Source organism: Meyerozyma guilliermondii, genomic scaffold, assembly GCF_000149425.1.
Source record: "Meyerozyma guilliermondii ATCC 6260 scaffold_2 genomic scaffold, whole genome shotgun sequence".
Classification (NCBI taxonomy): domain Eukaryota; kingdom Fungi; phylum Ascomycota; class Pichiomycetes; order Serinales; family Debaryomycetaceae; genus Meyerozyma; species Meyerozyma guilliermondii.
The window spans coordinates 496,367-515,919 of NW_001809799.1; the positions used below are offsets into that span (position 1 = coordinate 496,367).

At 44.6% G+C, this 19,553-nt stretch overlaps 17 protein-coding genes across 17 annotated transcripts; 9 read left to right on the forward strand and 8 right to left on the reverse strand. All coding sequences in view use genetic code 12, as the record gives it.

Annotated features, from left to right (window-relative positions):
* Positions 1 to 324: 324 nt before the first annotated feature.
* RPB4 (DNA-directed RNA polymerase II subunit) lies at positions 325 to 891 on the forward strand (the record flags this gene model as incomplete). Its single annotated transcript, XM_001485739.1, has 1 exon — positions 325 to 891. One exon carries the CDS (start codon positions 325 to 327, stop codon positions 889 to 891), a length of 567 nt encoding a protein of 188 aa, XP_001485789.2.
* A 251-nt stretch (positions 892 to 1,142) lies between these two features.
* On the forward strand, positions 1,143 to 1,835 carry PGUG_01461 (uncharacterized protein; the record flags this gene model as incomplete). The annotated part of the gene is made up of 1 exon (XM_001485740.1): positions 1,143 to 1,835. One exon carries the CDS (start codon positions 1,143 to 1,145, stop codon positions 1,833 to 1,835), a length of 693 nt encoding a protein of 230 aa, XP_001485790.2.
* An 89-nt stretch (positions 1,836 to 1,924) lies between these two features.
* On the forward strand, positions 1,925 to 4,033 carry PGUG_01462 (uncharacterized protein; the record flags this gene model as incomplete). Its single annotated transcript, XM_001485741.1, has 1 exon — positions 1,925 to 4,033. The coding sequence occupies one exon, from the start codon at positions 1,925 to 1,927 to the stop codon at positions 4,031 to 4,033; it is 2,109 nt and encodes a 702-aa protein (XP_001485791.2).
* A 25-nt stretch (positions 4,034 to 4,058) lies between these two features.
* PGUG_01463 (RMR1 family protein) lies at positions 4,059 to 5,414 on the reverse strand (the record flags this gene model as incomplete). The annotated part of the gene is made up of 1 exon (XM_001485742.1): positions 4,059 to 5,414. The coding sequence occupies one exon, from the start codon at positions 5,412 to 5,414 to the stop codon at positions 4,059 to 4,061; it is 1,356 nt and encodes a 451-aa protein (XP_001485792.2).
* Positions 5,415 to 5,509: 95 nt separating this feature from the next.
* Positions 5,510 to 7,588, reverse strand: PGUG_01464 (uncharacterized protein; the record flags this gene model as incomplete). Its single annotated transcript, XM_001485743.1, has 1 exon — positions 5,510 to 7,588. One exon carries the CDS (start codon positions 7,586 to 7,588, stop codon positions 5,510 to 5,512), a length of 2,079 nt encoding a protein of 692 aa, XP_001485793.2.
* Positions 7,589 to 8,424: 836 nt separating this feature from the next.
* RPL17B (60S ribosomal protein uL22) lies at positions 8,425 to 8,979 on the forward strand (the record flags this gene model as incomplete). The annotated part of the gene is made up of 1 exon (XM_001485744.1): positions 8,425 to 8,979. The coding sequence occupies one exon, from the start codon at positions 8,425 to 8,427 to the stop codon at positions 8,977 to 8,979; it is 555 nt and encodes a 184-aa protein (XP_001485794.1).
* A 328-nt stretch (positions 8,980 to 9,307) lies between these two features.
* QCR8 (ubiquinol--cytochrome-c reductase subunit 8) lies at positions 9,308 to 9,595 on the forward strand (the record flags this gene model as incomplete). The annotated part of the gene is made up of 1 exon (XM_001485745.1): positions 9,308 to 9,595. One exon carries the CDS (start codon positions 9,308 to 9,310, stop codon positions 9,593 to 9,595), a length of 288 nt encoding a protein of 95 aa, XP_001485795.1.
* A 212-nt stretch (positions 9,596 to 9,807) lies between these two features.
* Positions 9,808 to 10,974, reverse strand: ERG20 (bifunctional (2E,6E)-farnesyl diphosphate synthase/dimethylallyltranstransferase; the record flags this gene model as incomplete). Its single annotated transcript, XM_001485746.1, has 1 exon — positions 9,808 to 10,974. One exon carries the CDS (start codon positions 10,972 to 10,974, stop codon positions 9,808 to 9,810), a length of 1,167 nt encoding a protein of 388 aa, XP_001485796.2.
* A 5-nt stretch (positions 10,975 to 10,979) lies between these two features.
* On the reverse strand, positions 10,980 to 12,044 carry PGUG_01468 (uncharacterized protein; the record flags this gene model as incomplete). Its single annotated transcript, XM_001485747.1, has 1 exon — positions 10,980 to 12,044. The coding sequence occupies one exon, from the start codon at positions 12,042 to 12,044 to the stop codon at positions 10,980 to 10,982; it is 1,065 nt and encodes a 354-aa protein (XP_001485797.2).
* Positions 12,045 to 12,118: 74 nt separating this feature from the next.
* Positions 12,119 to 13,378, reverse strand: KTR2 (mannosyltransferase; the record flags this gene model as incomplete). Its single annotated transcript, XM_001485748.1, has 1 exon — positions 12,119 to 13,378. The coding sequence occupies one exon, from the start codon at positions 13,376 to 13,378 to the stop codon at positions 12,119 to 12,121; it is 1,260 nt and encodes a 419-aa protein (XP_001485798.2).
* Positions 13,379 to 14,088: 710 nt separating this feature from the next.
* PGUG_01470 (uncharacterized protein) lies at positions 14,089 to 15,033 on the forward strand (the record flags this gene model as incomplete). The annotated part of the gene is made up of 1 exon (XM_001485749.1): positions 14,089 to 15,033. The coding sequence occupies one exon, from the start codon at positions 14,089 to 14,091 to the stop codon at positions 15,031 to 15,033; it is 945 nt and encodes a 314-aa protein (XP_001485799.2).
* Positions 14,699 to 15,172, reverse strand: PGUG_01471 (uncharacterized protein; the record flags this gene model as incomplete). The annotated part of the gene is made up of 1 exon (XM_001485751.1): positions 14,699 to 15,172. One exon carries the CDS (start codon positions 15,170 to 15,172, stop codon positions 14,699 to 14,701), a length of 474 nt encoding a protein of 157 aa, XP_001485801.2.
* Positions 14,912 to 15,643, forward strand: PGUG_01472 (uncharacterized protein; the record flags this gene model as incomplete). Its single annotated transcript, XM_001485750.1, has 1 exon — positions 14,912 to 15,643. One exon carries the CDS (start codon positions 14,912 to 14,914, stop codon positions 15,641 to 15,643), a length of 732 nt encoding a protein of 243 aa, XP_001485800.2.
* Positions 15,644 to 15,801: 158 nt separating this feature from the next.
* GDT1 (putative ribosome biosynthesis protein) lies at positions 15,802 to 16,767 on the forward strand (the record flags this gene model as incomplete). Its single annotated transcript, XM_001485752.1, has 1 exon — positions 15,802 to 16,767. The coding sequence occupies one exon, from the start codon at positions 15,802 to 15,804 to the stop codon at positions 16,765 to 16,767; it is 966 nt and encodes a 321-aa protein (XP_001485802.1).
* A 38-nt stretch (positions 16,768 to 16,805) lies between these two features.
* MED8 (Med8p) lies at positions 16,806 to 17,447 on the reverse strand (the record flags this gene model as incomplete). Its single annotated transcript, XM_001485753.1, has 1 exon — positions 16,806 to 17,447. The coding sequence occupies one exon, from the start codon at positions 17,445 to 17,447 to the stop codon at positions 16,806 to 16,808; it is 642 nt and encodes a 213-aa protein (XP_001485803.1).
* Positions 17,448 to 17,589: 142 nt separating this feature from the next.
* PGUG_01475 (uncharacterized protein) lies at positions 17,590 to 18,246 on the forward strand (the record flags this gene model as incomplete). Its single annotated transcript, XM_001485754.1, has 1 exon — positions 17,590 to 18,246. The coding sequence occupies one exon, from the start codon at positions 17,590 to 17,592 to the stop codon at positions 18,244 to 18,246; it is 657 nt and encodes a 218-aa protein (XP_001485804.1).
* Positions 18,247 to 18,318: 72 nt separating this feature from the next.
* RIM2 (Rim2p) lies at positions 18,319 to 19,434 on the reverse strand (the record flags this gene model as incomplete). The annotated part of the gene is made up of 1 exon (XM_001485755.1): positions 18,319 to 19,434. The coding sequence occupies one exon, from the start codon at positions 19,432 to 19,434 to the stop codon at positions 18,319 to 18,321; it is 1,116 nt and encodes a 371-aa protein (XP_001485805.1).
* Between the last annotated feature and the right edge of the window lie 119 nt (positions 19,435 to 19,553).

A 19,553-nucleotide genomic window follows, 5' to 3' on the forward strand; every position in this document is an offset into this window, starting at 1 on the left:
TAGAGAGTAAGAAATAGAGAGAAGAAGTTGAGAGAAGAAGTTGAGAAGAAGAAAAAAAAGGAAAAGATCAAAGGATAGGTGTTCAAAGTAAAAGACAAACAGTCAAGATATTACTCAAACTAAGAGAAAAAAGCTCAGAGCTATATTTTAAGCTTTTAATAAAAGTAACTGCTTAGTATAGCGGGTGTTCTTCAGTTGGTTTTAGTGAGCATCCACTACGTTCTGGTGTCTGGGTGCAACCCCATCTTTGTCAACGAAAAATCTCGTTGTGATCGTGTGGTTCGTTTCGTCAGTTTTGGATCTTGTTTCGGAGATCCTTAGGCCATGAACGTGAGTACCAGTGCGCTTGGTGTGCGAAGAAGAAAACCCGCTTCTCAGAACATCGACGATGAAGAAAACGCAGCCACCTTGAAACTAGGACCCGAATTCCAACTCACACAAATCACCCATTCCGGAGAACCTGAGCAATTGATAGCACTAAACTTGTCGGAGGCGAGATTGCTCGTTCGTGCTGCGTTGAAAGAGCGGAAAAATAAGGGAAGACCCAACGATGACGACAATGATGAAGATGATAAAGAAGATGAGATTGCCAATATGGAGCTTGCAGGGCCAGAATCCAACGAGGTTATCCATAAGACTTTGAATTACTTGTCGACATTTTCACGCTTCCAGAACACTTCGTCCACAGAAACCGTAGAAAAATTATTGAACGATTTTAGCGCTCTGATAGCGGAACCATTGCATCCATTTGAATTTGCCCAGCTTGGAAATTTGGAGTTTGAAGACGCCGAGGAGGCCAAGTCGTTGATTCCCAGCTTGGCTAACAAGGTTTCTGATGTACAGTTGCAGACGTTGCTCAGTGAGTTGAGAAAGTACCAGACTTTGTCGTAAAATGTATAATATAGACAGTGATGTAGAGTAGCCGAAATTCAGCAAAAAATAGAAAATTAGAAAAATTAGAAAAATCGGCAAATGTCAGCAGACGCACTAATGTAGGTCATTGGTCTGTAAAGTCAACTTTTTCTGGTCCTTATTCATTATTTCGTTTAATTTGTGTTCTCACTTTCTTCAATTCTCACTATCTCTTCTCACTTTATCTCTTCGCATTTATCTTCAATTCGCATTCATTTATCGAATCTAACATGGATGATGACGACTACGACGAGTTTGGCAACTTGATAGGAGATCCCCTCGATTCCGATGCAGATTCGAGCTCTGATGCCGAAAGTATATCCCATATAGATTCTCGAGACCATTCTGGTGAAAATCCATTGAATTCTGTGCCAATTGACAAAGATGCCAAAACAGCTTCCCTGCGAGATAATGACAATTCTATGGCCATAACGCGTAACGAAGGTAAGCAGGTGGGACTCAAGTCGACTTTCGGGCCAGAAGTCGAAACAATCATTGTTAAACCTACAATGGAACAGAAAGACGAGCCCGTGATTCTTCCCGATATACAAAAAAAATTACGCCTTGTGCTTGACGAATCTCTACCCGAGGTTGTTTATTCAAGGGAGTATATGCTCCAAACTATGTCTTCGCTACCCGAAAGGATAAGGAATATTGCCGTTATTGGGAATTTTCACTCTGGTAAAACCAGCCTCATCGACCTATTCATCCACCAGACTCATCCCACCATTAAACCTTCTACCAGTCTCAAATCTTTCAAACCGCTTCGCTACCTCGATAACCACTTTCTCGAGCTCCATCGAGGGATGAGCATCAAACTGAGTCCTGTTACGCTTCTTCTTCCTGATCTGAACGACAAGTCGTACATTCTTATTATAGTTGACACTCCCTGGGTCATTTTGACTTTGCAGACGAAACCATAGCTGCTCTCGAAGCTACAGATGGTGCTGTTTTTGTCTTGGATGTTGTGGAAGGGTTGACTCCCAGAGACAAAGCTCTTATATCACAAGTCATGAAGCGTGATATGTCGATGACATTTGTTCTCAATAAAATCGACCGATTGATCCTTGAACTTCGCTTACCGCCGCTAGACACCTACTTGAAGCTACAGTACATCGTTGACGATGTGCTATCATTCATAGAGGAAAATGAGTTCTACTCGGCATATTCACACAAGTTTGAAATGAGTCCTGCTTCCGGTCATTTCTTGTTTGCTTCGGCAACCTACTGTTTCTGCTTCTCCTTGGAAACATTTGGGTCTCTCTACGCCAAAAATCACGAAAATCTCGATGTCGCTGACTTTTCTGAAAAGTTGTGGGGTGATTGGTACTATGATTCTACCACGAACAATCTCACTTCAAAACCACACCAAAGGTTGGAACGTACATTTGTCAAGTTGGTCTTGGGGCCAGTGTACAAATTGTTCACTGCTAGTTTGACTTCAAACTCAGCTGGTGAAAGCATTGCGTCTCTCCTTTGGCTGAACTTTGGTATTCAACTAGACAAGTCAAAGTACAAGCAGGACGTGCAAATCCTACTCAAGGATGTCTTTCACACCACCATTGGCACAGCGTCCTTTGTAGATCTGGTGTCTATTTGCATTGTCTCTCCTAAGAAAATACCTACTCGCCAGACCAACAGTCCGATTTTAACGCATATTGTCAAACTAATTGAACATGCTGATGGGCTGGGGTTCGACTCCTTGGTCAGAATAGTCAAGGGAACATTGACCAAGGGCCAGAAAGTGACTGTGTATGGAGACAATTATGTGGAAGACGATGAAAATTATAGAAGTGAAATCATAGATGCCATACTTGTGCCAGGAGGAAGGTATAACTTTGAGGTGGAAGAAGCAGGTGAAGGGTCTATTGTTCTAGTCAAAGGAATCGACTCCATAATTTCCAAATCAGGCACCTTGGCTCTTTCAGATGACTACATTTTTCCGAGCCAAAGCTATTCAAAAAATTCTGTGTTCAAGGTGGCTATCGAGCCGTTTGTTCCTAACGATTTACCAAAGATGTTGGATGGGCTCAGAAAGGTCAGCAAGTCGTATCTCGCTTGCTCTGTCAAAGTGGAAGACAGTGGAGAACACTTGGTATTTGGAAGTGGAGAGCTTTATTTGGACTGCGTTCTACATGATCTTCGGAACTTTTTCACGGACGACTTGGAGATCAAAGTCAGCGATCCAATGCCCAAATTTAGTGAAACCTGTAGCGAAACTTCGTTTACGGTGATTTCGACTCAATCTGGGGAGAACTCCATTTCCGTCATTGCTGAACCGGTAAATGATACAAAGTTGAGTCTTGCAATCGAGAATGGTAAGATCAATTTGAACGAAGACATAAAGACTCTTTCGAAAAAGTTGAGACTTGAGTACGGATGGGATGCCCTTGCTTCGCGATCAGTATGGTGCTTCGGTCCCGATGATATCCAGAGTCCCAGTATATTATTGGACGACACTTTGGAAGCTGAAACCGATAAGAAGTTGCTCTACTCAGCGAAACCTCATATTAATCTCGGTTTCAAATGGTCAGTGAATGAAGGACCATTGTGTGATGAACCTATACGAAATACCAAGTTCAAAATTCTCGATGCCACAATCAGTGGAGCAGAAATCAGCCGTGGAGGTGCTCGTTTAATTCCTCTCAGTCGCAAAGCATGCTATACTGGATTTTTAACCGCTTCTCCTCGACTCATGGAACCTTATTATCGTGTTCATGGAACATGTCCTCACCGAGCAATTGCTGTGTTCACAGCACTTTTGGGCAAGAGAAGAGGGTACTTGGAAAGCGAAACTCCAATTCCAGGAACTGGTTTATTTCAAGTTGTAGGACTTGTACCAGTAATTGAAGCGGTTGGACTTGAAACTGAAATAAGACTCAACACCCAAGGCCAAGCCATGTGCTTTTTGGTGTTTGACCTGTGGAACATAGTACCTGGAGATCCCTTGGATGAAACGGTTCCATTGCCTACCATGAAACCGGTTCCTGATGAATCTTTGGCAAGAGACTTTGTCCTCAAGACAAGACGAAGAAAAGGGTTGAGTGGAGAGCCCAGTCTTCAAAAATATGTTGACCAAGACCTCTATCATAGTCTTAAACATAATGGTTTGGTGCCTTAAGGCTAATGCATTTATTTACTATATACTAATCTATAGATAGCCTTTGGCGTTTCTTGGCACTAGTAGGTGATTCTGCTGGGCGTTTTTCAGGAGAATGTTTCATAATCGATTCGAAGCCTTTCTTCTCTCGTATGAGTTCTGCAAGTCCATTGAACTTGGTGATAAATCTGGTTTGCGATGTCAATGTGCATGCCATGGACAACGGTTTTTCCGATACAGTATTTTCAGCTAACCTTTCGAATGTCGATAAGAAATCGTTGAAGGTTACTTCTCTTGAATACACATTATCTTCAGTCAAGTGAAGTCCATCAAACTGGGGAAACAGTAACACAAGTTCTTCGTCGACAGAAAAGTTGTAGATTTCATTCAAGTCCTCATTATGTCTCATTAGTCCAAAAAACTCTTCAATAGGTAGTTCCAACACACTGCTAGAATCGAATAATGGTACAAGAAGAGATACGTCTATGGACGAATTTTCTGCTTTGAATGGTACCAATAGAAACTCCGTGTCTGCAACATCAATTATTATGGGCACAGTTGGTTGGTCTTCGTCTTTGGTCACTATACGGTTGTCTTCGTTGACCAAAGTCGCGTAATCTTCTTTAGAAAGCGAAGGTGAATTTGGATTGGAGGGTTCGTTTATCTGATTATAGTCATGCTCCTCGTGTGGATCTTCCTTGTATTCGGGATCGTTTCCCTGTGGATCGTCCGATACATCTCGTTCTTCCTCATCTTCTCCTTCATTTTCTTCTTTTTCTCGTTCTTCTTCGGCGTCTAGCTCCTCCTCTAGATTTTCATTTTCTTCCACATCTGAATATTCATTTGTTTCATTAATTGGTCCCGATTCTGCTCCAGACGCTTCTGCTTCATCTTCTTCAAAATCCTCTCTATACGTCCTGTCTGTGCCTTCTTTTTCGACGACCAGTTCTTCTTCATTCTCTCCTTCTTCTATTTCTTCTCTTTCTTCTGCTTCTTTTTCTTCTCCACTATCCGCCTCTTCCCCTTCCCCCTCTTCATTGTAATCTGTCCCGTTAGGCTCTGGAGACACTTCTTCGATTGAATCAGACTTCAGCTTGTCGTCTTCCATATCGCTTTCGATATTCTCAACATTTTCATCCAAAGTCAAAACCTCGTCTACTTCATCATTAGTTGTTGCTTCTTCTATACCATTTTCCTCTTCATTGGAACCTATTCGGGGTTCTGGCTCTGCTATTTCTTCTTGTACTTCTCGCTCTTCTACGATTTCAACGTCATCATCGAGCTCCAGATGCATTTCTTGGGAATAACTATCATGAGATTCCAGTTCTTGTTCACTTACCTGTTCGTTAATATCTACATCATCGTCAATTTCTATATCCACCGAACTTGGTGAATCGTCCATAGTACACTGTAGTTTGAAGTTGTCGCAGCTGCGAAACTTGGGCGGCTGGTGCAGGAAGTCTACATGGGACAGGCTAAAGTACTGTACATTTAAAATTAGGGCACCCACACCTTAAAGGTCTGTGGAGCTTCTAGAGACAAAGGTTTCTCGTTATCATCTCCCTTGGCATCAGACCCATTGCTATCTCCATTTTCCTTTGTGGATGATGCGGCCGCATTCAGTACCACCGAATGTTTCGTAGGCTTATACAATTGTGACTCCACTTCTGAAAGAAGCAGCTTGACTTTATCATCCACTTCCTGTTGTTTCAAAGTATCCAATACTTCGGCAAGCTTGGTGGTTATGGTGGTTGTAGACCGCGTAAAAGCCAACCTGTCGAGGAAAACTTCCTGTTGCTGCTTCGCCAAAAGCTTGCGTTCTTTCTCATACATCTTTTCCAATTCAGCAAGTTTTTGAAGCTTCAAGTCAACTTTGGTCAACTGTTGATTAATGATTGAATGCGCCAACTTGTGCATTTCACGATCCTCATAGGTAGCAAACAAATGACTGCGGGCACCGACAATGCCAAACGCAGCTACTGCAGCGTCACGCACCACGTCGGTAGATTCTTCTGTTGTGATGGCTCCATTCTCCTTCACCTCATCGCTCTTTTCTTCTTCCTTTATATCTTCTTGTTTAGCGGCTTCAACACTCACCTTTTCTATCTTTTCCTGAATCTTGGAATCCATTTCTTTGATTGCACGACCACTTGCAGCTTTGGCGACGTCACTATCCACCAATTGAGCCATGAAAGCCAAATTGTTTATCACGGGATGATCAACACCATTGACGGGGAAGTTGGAAGCATACTTCATTATACCAACATCACCCAACTTGTCGTAGCTATCTTCAATTGGAACCTGGAGAAATTTGAGTACACACTCCTGCGGAGTTTTGGTACCCACTTTTTTGGAGACCTTATACCAATCATTCTTGAACTCTTTTATTCCCGCCAACAAGTTTGAAGTTTCTTCTTCTGTCCAGTGGTGGGTCTTTTGCTTCTTTTGAGGAGGTGCGTCGTCATTGGAGTCTAAGTTGCTCTCCTTGAAGTCAGTGTGGACTTCCCCATTGCCGGAGCCGGTACCGACTAGTTCCCGCAATTTTGATACATCAACCTTATTGGAAGCTATATTATGAGTAGTGAAGGGAAAAAGGCCTCTAGGGCTGTCATAGGTAACATGGTAGTCACCCGTAAAAGGAAGGCCAGCCGTAGTTCCATTATTGAGTTTTTCGATCGGGTATCCAGGCTTAAAGTGAGGATTCACCTGATAGTTTATTAGACCCCATTTATTGAGGAAACGATGCACTCTCATCAAAGTTCCAACATCGCCAACCAAATTACGCCGACAAGAAGTCAACGTTAAGTATTCGTTTGGATTGAGTCTATAAGAGTTGATCATGAAGTTTCTGTAATTGAGGTAGATCGTAGGTGATTTTGACGGGTGTTTTGACTTAAAGAACTCGGGAAGACTCTCTTTCTCTATAGGGTGGATCGACTTCATTTTGAACCACCGCGAGTATGATGGCATTATGATGGTGTGGGTTTGTTTTACATTTGACAGGTGGTCCACATCGCCCTCGTCACCCACCTTTCGACTTTCCAGCGTCTCGTACTCGCTGGAGTCATCCTTCGAATCGGGTGCATTGGGCATGGTGGTCTCGTCCTCAATTTTGAGGCCCTTTTTTGCGTGGGGGCGATGGGCTACGATATCGTCGTCATCGTCGGGGGCAGTGGTTGCGTCTTTTGCGTCTTTGTCGATGTTTTCCTTTTCGTCGTTTTCGCCCATATCAACATCGGCGTCGGTATTAGCGATGGCGGTGGTGTTGGCATCAGCATTGGAATCGGCATTCGTGTCGGTATTGGTCTTCGGTTTGTCTTCACTCGACTCTTCATCTGCTTGGGGAAACTCATTGAAATCTTTCAAGTCTGCCGGTGTTTCGGTGGAACCATGATAGGTATTTCGCGTAGGTTCCATGTCTATGTTCATGTCGATGCCCAAATCAGGGTTATCTTGAGGCGAGGCTCCGCTCAAGTACGAGCCATCGTTGTCATTCAACAGCACCTCTGAGTTTATGGGATCGAATTCAGACGATGCTGGTTTGTCCTGCGGTGACGGAGAATCCGACAGGCTCATTGCACCAGTTGGTAGCACCGGGTGCGCAGTGTGTAACGCGTCCGGGTTTACGTTGTGGGAGTTAACACCGTCTGGGGTATTCGGTGCCGGGGTTCAATGCAGTCGTTTATTCGGGCCGACAAGCAATTGGAGGCGGGCCAGAACTATCAAGATGGATTCAGCTTACGACAACAAAAAATATGGGGTACACCACAATGTCGGCACTCGGAAATCTTGGGTGTGCAGTTCGGTTTGACTCGCGTATAATGACTCGCGTTTAATGTCTACCTTGGCAAGGCTGGTGTGTTTTTTGGGCTCAAATTCGGGAGCGGGTGAGGGGCGTGCAAAGTCCAGGCTCTCCCGCCTGTATATAGCCCAGGCCGGTGTTCCTGCCTCGGTGGCAAGGAGCGAGAGTGAGCAATAGGAGGAACATGAGTGAATAGTAAGAAGAAAAAAAATTGGGGTGCAGAATCGCTATTTAAACCAATGTGCAATCAGCCGCTCGTAAATAAGGTATCTGTGACCACAAGGACCGGAAACCTATATTCCGGCCTGGGGCATGCGTCTGCAAGGTTGCGCGCCACCGGCAGTGCGGCGCTGGCGGGAACAATTGCAGGAGGGGATCGCCGGGGTGGGGCGGTGGTGGTGATGGAATAAAGATGGGGGCATCAACTGTGGTACTATGACGTGGGGGATAGGGAAGAGATAGCTACCTAGGGCTTTTATTTTGTGGTGTATTGGATGTGTTCACTTTGTGTGGCATCTTTGCTCACGTGCGCGCGTCCAGGGCGCGGCCCCCGCTGCAGCTCAGAGTTCGCACCAAAAACAAAATTTTTCAAACCTCAATCTTCATCATAATGGTTAGATACGGTGTCAACTCAGCTAATCCAGCCAAGTCTGCTTCCGCTCGCGGCTCCTACTTGAGGGTGTCGTTCAAGAACACCCGTGAGACCGCCCAGGCCATCAACGGATGGAACTTGGAAAAGGCCCAAAAGTACTTGGACCAAGTTCTCGACCACCAAAGAGCCATTCCTTTCCGTCGTTTTAACTCTTCGATCGGTCGTACTGCTCAAGGTAAAGAATTCGGTGTCACCAAGGCCAGATGGCCCGTCAAGTCCGTCAACTTCATCAAGGACTTGTTGGTGAATGCTCAAGCCAATGCTGAGGCTAAAGGATTGGAAGTTTCCAAATTGAAGGTTTCTCACATCCAGGTGAACCAGGCTCCTAAGCAAAGAAGAAGAACTTACAGAGCCCACGGTAGAATCAATGCCTACCAGTCATCTCCTTGTCACATAGAATTGATCTTGACTGAAGAGCAAGACAATGTTGAGAAGGCTGAGGAGTCCAAGAAGCTCAGATTGAACTCGAGACAAAGAGGAAGATTGGCTACCCAAAAGCGTTTGACTGTTTAGTAGGGGATAATACAAACTGAGAAAGATAATGTAGAGCCGCGAAGCGAGAGCGACGAGCGAATAGAATCGGATGTAGAGATGTAAAAAGCGAAAAGAGCCAATTCCAATACTATCTAAAAAAAAGAGAAATATCTCAACAGAAATCAATAATTTCACCTGAAAGCTTATATGACACCTCCCTAAACTTATCCATTCATACATTCTTACCACTTTTCATTTTCTCACTCTTCACTTCGTTCTCATTTCCACTCACCTTCTTCTCCTGCACACACGCCATTCCTCCTCCAATGATCGCGCTTCATTTCTTTCATCACCAACACATATCATCATGGGAGGAGCTTCTGGACCAAAAACGTACATGGGATGGTGGGGATCCATGGGTGGACCCAAGCAAAAGTATATCTCTCAGTACACCGTCTCTCCATTTGCCACCAGACCTATGAAAGGAGCTGCTTATAATGCTGTTTTCAACACCTTCAGAAGAACTAAAAATCAGGCACTTTATGTCATTATTCCCGCTGTGATTGTGTGGAACGTGTGGGCTCGTGCCAGAGACTACAACGAGTACTTGTACACGAAGGAGGGTAGAGAGGATTTGGAGAAGGCCAATGCATAGTGAATAAACGAGAGTGAAAAAGTGAAGAAAGTAGATATTGAAAGGAAGTAAAGAACGAGTAAGTGAGAAGAAAGTAGGGAATGTAGAGGAAAACATGAATACGGAAAGAATTCAAGGAACACATTTTAATTATGATTACTCTAAATGGCTGTACGTAAATGGTATACAATAGGTTGTATGAAAAGTGTACGTATAGTCAGATCCTCATCTATCTATTTTTGTCTCTTGTACACCTTGTTCAAGAAAACAGTGAGTACGTCCTTCTTCAATCCTCTGGACTCGTCAATGGAAGCAATTTTTTGCGACAACATTTGGTACTGCTCCTCTTCATATTTCTCGTACACCTTGTCAATGGCCAAATCATGGTAGATTTTCTTCACTCTAGCCTCACATTCCGCATCCTGTTGGCCGTAACTTTCAGCCAAGATCTTTTTCTGTTCGGGAGAAGCAATCTTTAAAGCCTCGAGAATGAGCCATGAATTCTTGTTTTCCAAAATGTCCCTTCCAATCTTACCCAAAATTTCTGGAGGAGCATACACATCCAAGAAGTCGTCTTGGTTCTGGAAGTACAATCCAAGAGGAATCAAGACGTCATGGACCTGTTTCATGTCTTCGTCGGAGTCAATTCCAGCAACGTACATGGCCAAAGCAACAGGCAACAAAAATGAGTAATATGCCGTTTTGTAGATACAAACAAAGTCATGTTTATCCATGGAGAACTGGTCGAGCTTCTGGTGCTCGGCTTCCACAATCAAATCGAGGAATTGACCAAGTTCGGTCTTGAATGTGATATCATGGAACAACTCCAACAACTCAACGTAGTAAGGTTCTTTTTTGAAATATTTCTTCAATACCACGTAGATGGCTCCTTCCAACACGAACGAATCGTTGATGGCAATAAGACCCACTCCATCCTTTTTATACCAGCATGGATGACCACGTCTCTTTTCGGCCTTGTCCATAATGTCATCGGCAACCAAGAAAAATGCTTGCAACATTTCAACACACCAACCCAAGATAGTCACCTTCTTCAACTCGTCGCTTTCCAACTCATTGACCTTTTTTCCCTTCAAAATCGCATATGTATCAACAACTGACAATCCTCTGTTCAATTTTCCTCCAGGAACATTGTATGAAAAACTGTCACTAAACCACTTGATTGCCTCTTCTGGCATGCTGTACAGCTTGATAACATCCAAGAGGTCCTCGCGAAGAGGCTCAAACTCATTGAGAAATACTTTTCTGGTGGCGTCTTTGTCCATTGATACGAATGAGAAGTGATAAAGTTTCGTCGTTTCGCGCCGTTTCGCGCCGTATAAATCAGTCGCCGGTGCAGCGATGGAATGGCAGTCGTAAATAGGAAGTATATTAATGTACATGCAGATTATTTTCTTCTGGACCGCTTGCTCTTGCCCGGTCTGAACGTCTTACCCTTCTTGTTGGAGAACCCAGAAACATCTGCCGAAGAAGTGGCATCGTTTTTTCTCATCCCACGTTTCTTTCCGCCTTGGCCAAATTTGGCATCTTTGGCCAATCTTTTGCCATTGGGCTTAGCCCGCTTGTTCTCCCGCTGGTGCTCGTTGGTAGCCTCTTCGAGCGCAACCTGGAACTCATCGTCGTTGGTCAAACCACTTCCTCGCTTTCTCTTCAAAGACTTGATTTTGTCAAGAGTCTCCCGTTTTTGCTTGGCTCTCTCTTGTAACGTAGCAACTTGCACCTGCTTACCGAACTTCTTCAACAGTCTTTGTCTCTTGGCCTCTTCGGAAGCCTTCTTGTTGGCAGCCTCTTCCAATAACTTGGCCTTGAGTTTATCCATATGCTCATCGGTCTTTACCATTTCGGCAAAGTAGTCCATTGGACGAGAAAACGGTACTTTGAGTTTCAAGAGAGTTGCCTTGGCCTGCTTGGCGGCGTCCAAGCTCTGCTTGTAAAATGCAAGTTCACGTTCGGTGTCGTCATATATGTCTTTGATGGAAAGTTCAGTCTTCTCGGCACTGACAATCGATTGGTGTTCCTGGAACGAATGCTTGCTCCAGGGAAGCTCGATTCTCGCAAGAGCATCCCTCAATGCTGCTTTGTTGTTGATGGTTGTTTTTGTGTGAGGAACAACGTCGGCGTCGGAATCCACATCGACATCGGAAAGGGGAATGTCTTCCTCTTCTTCCTCTTCTTCCGCTTCTTCTTCATCTTCCTTTCCACTCTCCTCTTCCTCATCATTTTCGCTGTCCTCCCCTTCACTGTCGTCACTGTCTAGGTCGCTCTCGCTTTCAGATGCCGCCAACTTCTCTAAATCCACTTCGGATTCGACGTCTTCGTCATCAGACTCATCCTCTTGCTCGGCCCTTGTGATCTGCTCCTGGAGCTTCTTCAACTTGCGCTGGTCCTTCTTGGACAACGACTGGCTCTGGTAGTCGTCGGCGTCTACTTTTCCTCTGCTTCCTTTCGCCATTCTGTCGCAGTTCCAAAAAAAAATCGGTGATGAGATGAGGGTCTGGTGCAATGGATGCCCCAAAAGTCAAGAGCTCAATTTGCAGCCGTATAGTCGATTTCGTTCAAAAACCTTTTTCCCGACCCGTACCGCCACCATCTACTGAGACAACTATAGTAATCGACATCAATAGACATACGGCTCATTTTGTCCTCAAGATCTCTTGCCTGGCAGATACACCGTTTCGAAGCCCGAACGTCGAGAGATGCAGGACAAGCCATATACGGAGGATGGTAGTAGCCGATATCGTCAAAGTGGTGAATTTCGTTTTTGTCGAGAAGCAACGAGAGGCCAATTGTGTGAACTGGAGCGTCTCCCCATCTTTCGTAATAAAACCCACCGGCTTGATCCAAATGGTTAAAGTAGGCTTCGTAGGCTTCACCTCGAAAGAAGTCCAAGTTTCCGATTTCAAAGTTGGACCAAAAATGGCATAGGTTGTATTTGTTTTGTCCCACGAGCGGAATGCCGAGATTTAGCGACGTTTCGTGCGAAGTTATGAAGTTTAGGGCGTTATTGGGATGGAGATACTGTGGATACTTTTCCATAAATTCTTCAACTGTTTCCCACAAAGTTGGTATAGTGTCTTCATATTCCTGGATGGCTATGACAAAGCCGTATTTCTTGCCGTTCTTGCGCAAAAGTGTGAATGGGTCATACTGGAAATCACACATATACTCGACATCGGGCTCGACCCGAAAGTACCATTCAAATTCAAGCAATTTTTTTTGTTTGTAAAAATGGCCCGAGTTGAAATGACACATGTTTCTGTACGACCGCAAGCCACCATATATTACGCCATTGGCCTCTGCCGTTCTCAAATTATGCTGCAATTTATTTTCGTCAATAAATGCTGGTGGTTCCCAGTCCTCATCGGGGATCAATTCATAGTATGTTTTCCCACTTGCCATCAACGACGTGTGTTCTATAAAGTCGTCGTCGAACGGAACTTCGTTCATGAACACCCACGGGTACCTATAGTGGCGGTTGAACCTATCTTCCAACAGACGCATGGATTTGAGTGCACCTTCAAGATCCAGATTTCTTGCTAGCATCACCAAAGTTGCATTCTCTTTTCCAATCTGGTTTCTGTTGATCCTGGGAAACCTCACCTCAAGGTAGCTGTTTGAGGCTAGTTTGGGACTTCCGTCCAATGCTGCATCGTGGGCTTTTGCCAAAAGTTCTGGAGACTTTTTTGTGGAGCCAAATCGGCTTTTATATGATAAAGTTTCTGGGTAAAGGAGATACAATGCGACTGCTATTGCTGCTATGTAGAAGGTGGATCTCCAACCTGGCATTGCAATGAGATATTGAGGCTGAGTTTGAAATGATTTGCTAATTTTGCAATAATGCGAATATTTGAAAAATCGTGAGAATGGGTGCAAATGAGAGAGTGAGAGAAGTAGACAAAAGAAAGAAAAGGATTATAGAGGATATTCATGGTATAATTGACTTATTTATCGACGACTACTACAATTATCCAAAATTTTCATTCTTGCTTTGTAACACTTGAGCCAACATTGTGATATGACTAAAAGAATAACTACTACCATATTTTTGGTTTTCTTATGACAAGAGACCAGTTCAAGTGAAAGCTATAAAAGAATAGTCGAATATAACTGACTCTCATAAAAATTTCACGAAAATCTACAATCTTGCAAATTCTAGTAATTTGCAAATTCTCACATTTTGAAAACTAAACACTGTTTAGCCAACACTGAAAAATGACTAATGGACGAAGTACCACCGTCATCATCTAGTCTAATAAACCACTAACTTCATCTATTCTACCCTAGACCCATTTTCTCATTGCTCACTATGGCTGAAGGTATCCCACATAACTACCCACCCAAAACCCAAAATAAGCCCCAAATGAACCAGTGTCTTCCAAACCCCCCCAATAACCCAACTTACAGCCATTGACCCCCTCCCTCCACGCAAGCGTTCGTTCTCGTATCTCCTTGTCCCATTGGCAACGGTCCTCTATACAGTACGTCCAGCCAATCAGATGGCCGTAAATCGCATTACCAAAGAAAATCAAAAGTTGGTTTCAATCTCAACCTACTTTGTCGCTCACAACACTACTATGCTTCGTTTGAGCACTTTGAGGAGCCGTGCTCCGTTGCTGGGCACTGTACGTGCGTTGGCTACCTCAGCTGATGCAGCAGCTACCCCAAACAGAGTCCATGGTGGATTGAAAGATCAAGACAGAATCTTCCAAAATGTTTACGGAACCTATGGTCACGACTTGAAGTCTGCGCAAAAGATGGGAGACTGGTACAAAACCAAGGAGATCTTGCAAAAAGGAGACAAGTGGATCATTGATGAGGTGAAGAAGAGTGGTTTGAGAGGAAGAGGTGGTGCTGGATTTCCGTCCGGTCTCAAGTGGTCATTCATGAATCCTCCTGGATGGGAAAAAAATGTGGGACCTCGTTATTTGGTGGTGAATGCTGATGAGGGAGAGCCTGGAACCTGTAAGGACCGTGAAATCATTCGTAAAGATCCCCACAAGTTGGTGGAGGGATGCTTGGTTACCGGTAGAGCCATGAATGCAACTGCTGCCTACATTTATATCCGTGGAGAATTCTACAACGAGGCCAACATTTTGCAAGGAGCAATCAACGAGGCATACAAGGCGGGACTCTTGGGCAAAAACGCCTGTGGCTCAGGTTACGACTTTGACGTCTACATCCATAGAGGTATGGGAGCCTACGTTTGTGGTGAAGAAACCGCGTTGATCGAGTCTCTCGAGGGTAAAGCCGGCAAGCCCAGATTGAAGCCTCCATTCCCTGCTGCCGTGGGTTTGTTTGGTAGACCTTCGACCGTGACCAATGTCGAGACGGTGGCCGTTGCACCCACCATTTGTAGAAGAGGAGGTGAGTGGTTTGCGTCGTTTGGTCGTGAAAGAAACTCGGGAACCAAGTTGTTCTGTATTTCTGGGCCACGTCAATGAGCCATGTACCGTCGAAGAAGAGATGTCCATACCTTTGAAAGAGTTGTTGGAGAAACACTGTGGAGGTGTTAAAGGTGGCTGGGATAACTTGTTGGGAGTTATTCCTGGTGGCTCGTCGGTGCCTGTTATGCCAAAGCATGTGTGTGACAACGTGCTCATGGATTACGACGCTTTGAAGGACGTTGGTTCCGGGTTGGGTACCGCCGCCGTCATTGTTATGAACAAGCAAACAGACATGATCAGAGCCATCCAAAGATTTGCACACTTCTACAAGCACGAGTCGTGTGGCCAGTGTACGCCTTGTCGTGAAGGAACCACTTGGTTGCAAAGAATGATGGACAGATTTGTCAAGGGCCAAGCAACAGAAAAGGAAATCGACATGATTTTCGAGTTGACAAAGGAGATCGAGGGCCACACCATTTGTGCCTTGGGAGACGCTGCCGCGTGGCCCGTTCAAGGTTTAATCAAATCTTTCAGACCTTTGATGGTGGAGAGAATGCAACAGTACCACGACAAAGACAATAGTACTGTTCTGTATGGTGGATGGGTAGAAGGCGGCCATGTCCAAGAAGGAGTGGTTGCGGAAAACCCCGTCCCTGGACACCATTAAATAGCATAGATCACTTACGAAATAACAAAATTGTTCGGTTTGTCTCTTCCCCACGTCTTATCTGCAGCGATTCTTAGTACGCGATTTCGGAGTTGAAAATTTATTCTTCGCCGACTCACCGAACCTTGTATCATTAATAACCGGAACCCTTCTACACCATGAGGGCCCCCCGGATATTGCTCACATCACTTCTAGCGGTGTCTGTACTCGCTGGTTTGATCCACAATGAACAGGACTCTTCGATAGAGGAAATTGGTGCCGCCGACGCTTCGGTGGAGTCGCCCAAAAAGTCCCATCATCTCAATATTCACCACGTGGAAACAGACGACAACGTTCCTTCGCAGTTACAAATGAACCAGTTGAACCAAAACCAGGATGTGGACGAAAAACCATCATATAATGCATTTCTCATGTCGATCTCGATGATTGTGGTTTCAGAAATCGGTGATAAAACCTTTTTGATTGCGGCGTTGATGGCCATGAAACACAACCGGATCCTCGTGTTTGCCGCTGCATTCTCCTCGTTGGCAGTAATGACGGTTTTGTCCGGAATTGTGGGCCATGCGTTGCCGACGTTGATCTCGCAACGTCTTACCCAATTTTTGGCGTCGATTCTTTTCGTGGTTTTCGGCGCCAAGTTGCTCAGAGAGGGCTTGGCAATGTCCAAGGACGTGGGAGTGGACGAGGAGTTGGCCGAGGTGGAGGAGGAAATACAATCCAGTGACCTCAACAACCGGTTGGACTCTGCGGAATCGGGCGCTCCTTTCGATCCCAGACCCAACACAAAAAAATGGTACCAAGAGTACGCCAGCCAAATGAAGGATTTGGCGTCGTTTGTGTTGTCTCCCATCTTTATCCAGGTGTTCGTAATGACATTTTTGGGCGAATGGGGAGACAGATCCCAGATAGCCACCATTGCCATGGCAGCTGGATCCGAGTACTGGTACGTCATTATGGGTGCCATAGTGGGCCACGGGCTTTGCACCGCTGCTGCCTGTGTTGGTGGAAAGTTGTTGGCCAAGCGCATATCCATGAGAACCATTACCCTTGGTGGTGCCATTGCATTTTTCGTGTTTGCGATTCTCTACTTTTACGACGCCTACTACAACACCGGCGCAGCCTAATACACTTCTAGAAATACTTGTATTAGCTATGATACACTTTAGCTATCGTCCAAAACCCCTTGGTACATGAATTTCAATACCTTATTAGGATGGAGCGGTTGCTTTCCACCAGTAGTTCTCATTTTTTCCTCTTCTTGCTCAAGCTCAAGATCCCGCTTGCGCTGTGCTTCCTTCTTGCCCTCTTCTGTCTCCAAGAACTCCAACTCTTGCTGCGAATGGAACCCATAAAACTGAAATTCGTCTCGGAGATCTTGGACTGTTTCCGCACACCATTTGACAAATGCTTCGTCTTTTTCAAGGTCGGATTCCTGCAATGCTCCCCGTCCTATGGCATCTTTCATCCAGCCCTCAACCTCGGGAAGCGGTTTCTTTCGTAATAAAGTGGTCACCAATGCTTCTTGTTCGGTGGTGGGAAAGTTGGGCAATGGATACGCATTGGTCCGTTTGAGTATATCGTCGTCGTTGGTCAATATCGATGCAATTGATTGTAGTTGTGTGATGAGCACATGGAATTGGTTCTGGAACTGAGCATAGTTGGGAAGTTTCGCCTTGTTGGGGTTTCGAATATTGTGGTTCACTTGATCTGCTAATTTTCGGAGCGAGAGATGCACTTGGTTGAGCCGGTTTCTAAGCGACTCTAGGGACTCCACCGGCACTTTGGAGTAGTCGAATTCGCTCATACTGAGAAAACTATCTGGTGGATATTCGAATTCAGTATTCTTCTTCGTTAATGAGTGTTCTTTTTAGTGTGAGATTTGAGATTAAGAATTGAGATTGAGATTGAGAAATACTTCTCAAAATTGACTCTCATCTCAATGCTCCATGATCCGAAAAAACTATAATTTAGCCGAAGATCTCCGGAAACAGGAAAAACGCAAGCAGGGTGCCATCCAGAAGCGCCAGAAACACCAGCTACAGCTTGAGAGAGCTCAAAACACAGATCCTTTCAGACTTTATAGCCGAATACAACGACTAAAAGATGACAAAAACAGCGACAAGAAGCTAATTGCTCGTCTAGAAGACGACTGGGACTTCATCAGGAAGAACGGGATACACAAGGATAAGTTGGAGCCGTTTTTGGCTCGAATAAATGAAAAAAATGAACGTCTCGAACAACAAAAATCCAAATTGTGGGGTATGAAGTCTGTGTATTTCAACCCTGAATTGAACCCGTTGGGAAAGGTTCCTCAGATATCTCAAAACGAGGCATTGCCTAATTCCACTATTCCTTTAGATTCGAAATTTAACCATCCTAAAGACCCACGAATACTCTCCATGGCCATACCTCTACCTCCAGGCGAGCCTCCAAAATACTACAAATTAGTGCAAAATTTTGGAGACAATCACAAAAGTGTCATTGAGTCTTCAAGTACAACTTCCGAAATGTTTGTTCCAACCCAAACTTTAAAGCGAAGTCGAACTTCGAACGAGATGGCACCAGAGGAAGAGGAGTACAAACGACAAAAAGACTCTTTTTGAAAACTACAAAACTCCAAACTAACCCGTTTCATCTACCCATATGCATCTATTTACAAGCTATGTACAACATCTTCAAGACAACAATCTCACCACTATTTCCCACGTTCCAAACATGATGATCGAATTGGGCACAGTACGCAACAAATGAGGTGTTAAACCTCCATACATGCTAACGAGACCCTCTTCCTTGACAACGAGCTTGAAACATTGGACAAGACCGGTATATTTGGGCTTTCCAGTAGATTCCAAAGGCGCCTGTCTCAATCTTGTTCTTACTACTTCATGTGGGTAAGTGATAAGAGAAGCCACGAATTTTGCAGCTCCGGCGGCCCCCGACCTAGCAGACCACTCCAAAATGTGGTCCTTAGTAGTCTTAGTAGCGCCATGAGCACCGTGAGCTTCAATAGATCTTTTGTTAATGAAGGACTTCATTTGCTCATATAAAACCCACTGTAAAGTAGACTCCACTCCTCCCAAATACGACGCACTGAGTCCTTTGTATAGGCTTCGGAACCCTTCATACTTGATGATATGTTTGAAGCAGTCCCACGAATTTTTGTAGTGTCTACCTTTAGTTTTATCCAATTGCAATCTTGTCTTGATAAGCCATATTGGGTTAGTTGCTGTAGATGTCACAAAACCAGCATTAATTCCGGAAACCAAGTGGATCCAGGTAGCTTCGTGACCATCATTAAAATGAGATGAGACCAATTCTTTCGTGGTTCCGTAAGTGAAAAAGTTGATAGAACGAGCAGGAATCACTCCTACCAAATTCGGTCCGAGACCCTTGAATAATGCTCTACTTCCTTCCGTAGCATATAGCTGGTGTATCACAGATCCCGTTTCCTTAAAGTGCTGGGCTGCTTTGATCAATGGATTGGTTGATTTTGGGGATTTGTTGTAAAGTGATTGATACGCATCTGACTGAAGCCTCGTCTTCACCACGTCAAGTGGACAAGTAATGACGGCACCGACCATCCCACCAATGCCTCCTGCAACGAAATGAACCCATTTCTTGGTTTGGGGTACTTCCACTTGGTTCTTTATTTGTGTTTCTTGAATGGACCCTTCGAAATCTGAGAGAGTTTGAGCATTTCTGTTAGTTGAAGATTGTTCATCCGATGCCAAATACGGGAACGATTGTTCCATTTGTCGCTCTAGCTCCTCGAGCTTATCTGGATTCCCCATCTTCGGCCCACAAGATGGCGGTAGCGTGGTTGTATGTGAAGTTTTCAGTTTTCAATTTCGCACTCATCGCATTTTTCAGATAGTGCGAAGAGGTCTACGAAGAAGAGAGATTAGTTCAG